The sequence below is a fragment of the Myotis brandtii genome, unplaced genomic scaffold (assembly GCF_000412655.1).
Source record: "Myotis brandtii unplaced genomic scaffold, ASM41265v1 scaffold604, whole genome shotgun sequence".
Lineage (NCBI taxonomy): Eukaryota > Metazoa > Chordata > Mammalia > Chiroptera > Vespertilionidae > Myotis > Myotis brandtii.
In genome coordinates, this window is record NW_005370286.1 from 975,726 (window position 1) to 977,966 (window position 2,241).

Below are 2,241 nucleotides of genomic sequence, written 5' to 3' on the forward strand. Positions count from 1 at the left end.
TTTAACAGACTGATCTTATTCTGAAAAGATTCCTCTTTAGACCTAGAAGGTCAGTCTAGTGCAATTAGCAAAGAGAAAACACACTGTTTTCTGTTGTTATGGAAATACCCAACGACTTCATAGCTGACTCCCACTTATCCAATGAAACTATTTGCATTTTTACCTTACAATTGGGTATCCGTTTGTCTATCCAACCTTTCCCAACAGGAGGGGGGAGAGCAGATGGGCAGACATGTGGGAAGATGGGCACCAGCTCCACAGTGGAAGAGGGGGACAGCCCTATTGACGGAGAAGGGCCACCGAATAGCCACTGAAACCCAAGAAGAGAGAAGGGAATGCTTGTTAGCCCGTAGCAATCAACTCTAGTTTGTCCCATAAGCTACTGGGGCAGCTGCTTTTTAATTTTTTTAAAGGGAATTTTAAAATATATGTATTTAATTAGGAGAAAAACCTCCTCTTTCCCCAGTTTAAAAAAAAATAACACCCACACATTTTTAAAATGTACAAGGTTTCCCATCAGAAGCATCACAAAGCATTACCCACACTGCACTCTTCAATACTGAGAAAGAACTTTAAGCACAAAACCACGAGAACCCGGTAAGAAGTGGGTTTCTGCCTGAGATAGAAGGAACCACAATAGAAAGGGGAGATGCTGGGTATTCCCTGTATGACTCGTGAATTCTGTTCATAAGCAAGCAGAGAGCTGTATGTCAGGAGAGTCCTTTCAGTATAGCATTTTGTATGAATTATACTTACCTTTTTAAAAGACAAACACAAATAATACTTTCAAAATAAAACTCATTTGGGGGTTAAGATTGAAAGTTGCCCATGGCTCACAAGTGCACACAGATTCCAAGGCAAAGGAGATGTAAGGGTAGCTCATCAATAACCGAAGATCCCAAAGCACAGAGTCAACGAGCGAACACCGAAAGGGGCAGGCCGTCTGGGAGACAGTCTCCCTCGTTAAAATAACTGAATCTCCATGGGCAGAGAACTGATAGAATCGTGGCTCAGTGATATGGAATGCTTCCACATCGACTTCTTTTAAGATCAGAGAAGCATTTTTTAATTTTCCTGTTATGTGAAAATGTCCTTCTGGTTCTAAATATTGTCACTGAACAGAAAACATGGAGCACAAAAATATTTAAAATAAGAAAAATATGATTTTTTAAAATATATTTTTAAATTTACACCCCCCAAAAATGCAGTGTTCTATATAGGGGGGAGAAAAAATGTAGTTCCTGGGCATTATATACCTCTAGTGGTAGCACTCTGATATAGCAACCCCCTGAAAATGCCCAAAAAGCTACCAACGCTTATTCAATAAAACCCAATATGAACTGCATCGCACATCAAAATAGATATCTAGGACTGCATATGTGATGTATCATTAGGTCTAAAGATCAGTGTGGGCGGAGTTTAACAACATCTTTAAGGAAAGCTCACAAGATAATACAGGAATAAAATTAATTAAATGGTGGATTCTAACATACCGCTTATTTGGATATGCTAAGGAAGACTATCCTTGGAATGAAATGCGTTTTCCCCTGATTTAAATGCATCTGCATAGTTAGATAGCAAACAATGGATCTTGCCAAAACCAGCCTGCCTTGCTCGGTTGCACCATTAATCAAAGGTAGAGTCACTTTTCCTTTTTGATTCCAGGCTTTAAATGCCAAAGTATTCCAAAGTGCAGTATGGCACTAGCTAGCTAATGAGGCGGGCTCGGGTGGACCTAGTTTGGGGCTGGGGGCGGCGGTTTATCACTGGTAACATTTCTCGGTATTAAAGGCAGGGTTTCCCTGCAGCTTCCATTGGTTTGAATTCTCTTAAGCATTGTCCTGAGTCTATTTTCACATAGAAAAAAAAACAAACCCAACCAGATCAGCATCAGAAATAGCTATTGATTCCCAGCCTGCTTTTCAAGTCTGGCAGAGACTGTAAAAGTATTAACTTCTCTGCGATAAGCCGGCCACGCTGCGCAGCTGCCACGCCGGCTCCCGAGGCGGCGACTTCAGCACCGCTCTCTGGACAGCGACCCCGGCCCCGCGAAAGTTGTGGCCACCTCGGTCCCAGCTCGGGCCTTGGGGTGCTGGTCCCTAAAATGCTTGGCTGGGAGACCGCGGGAAAGACTGAAAGACTGCCGGGGGGCAGAGCGGGGCGGCAAGGCATGAACTTTGTGGCCGATGCACGGCTGCCGGGCTGGTGCTGTTGGTTGGGGAGCCTGGGCCACCAGGGGCG

General features: G+C 43.8%; 1 protein-coding gene across 1 annotated transcript in view; it reads right to left on the reverse strand.

Moving 5' to 3' along the window:
* TCERG1L (transcription elongation regulator 1-like) overlaps window positions 1-2,241 on the reverse strand; it is a 134,144-nt gene that overhangs the window by 96,959 nt on the left and 34,944 nt on the right. The window contains exon 2 of the mRNA XM_014550552.1: window positions 164-310. Within this exon, the coding sequence (XP_014406038.1) occupies window positions 164-310 (147 nt within the window). The remainder of the gene's footprint in view (window positions 1-163; window positions 311-2,241) is intronic.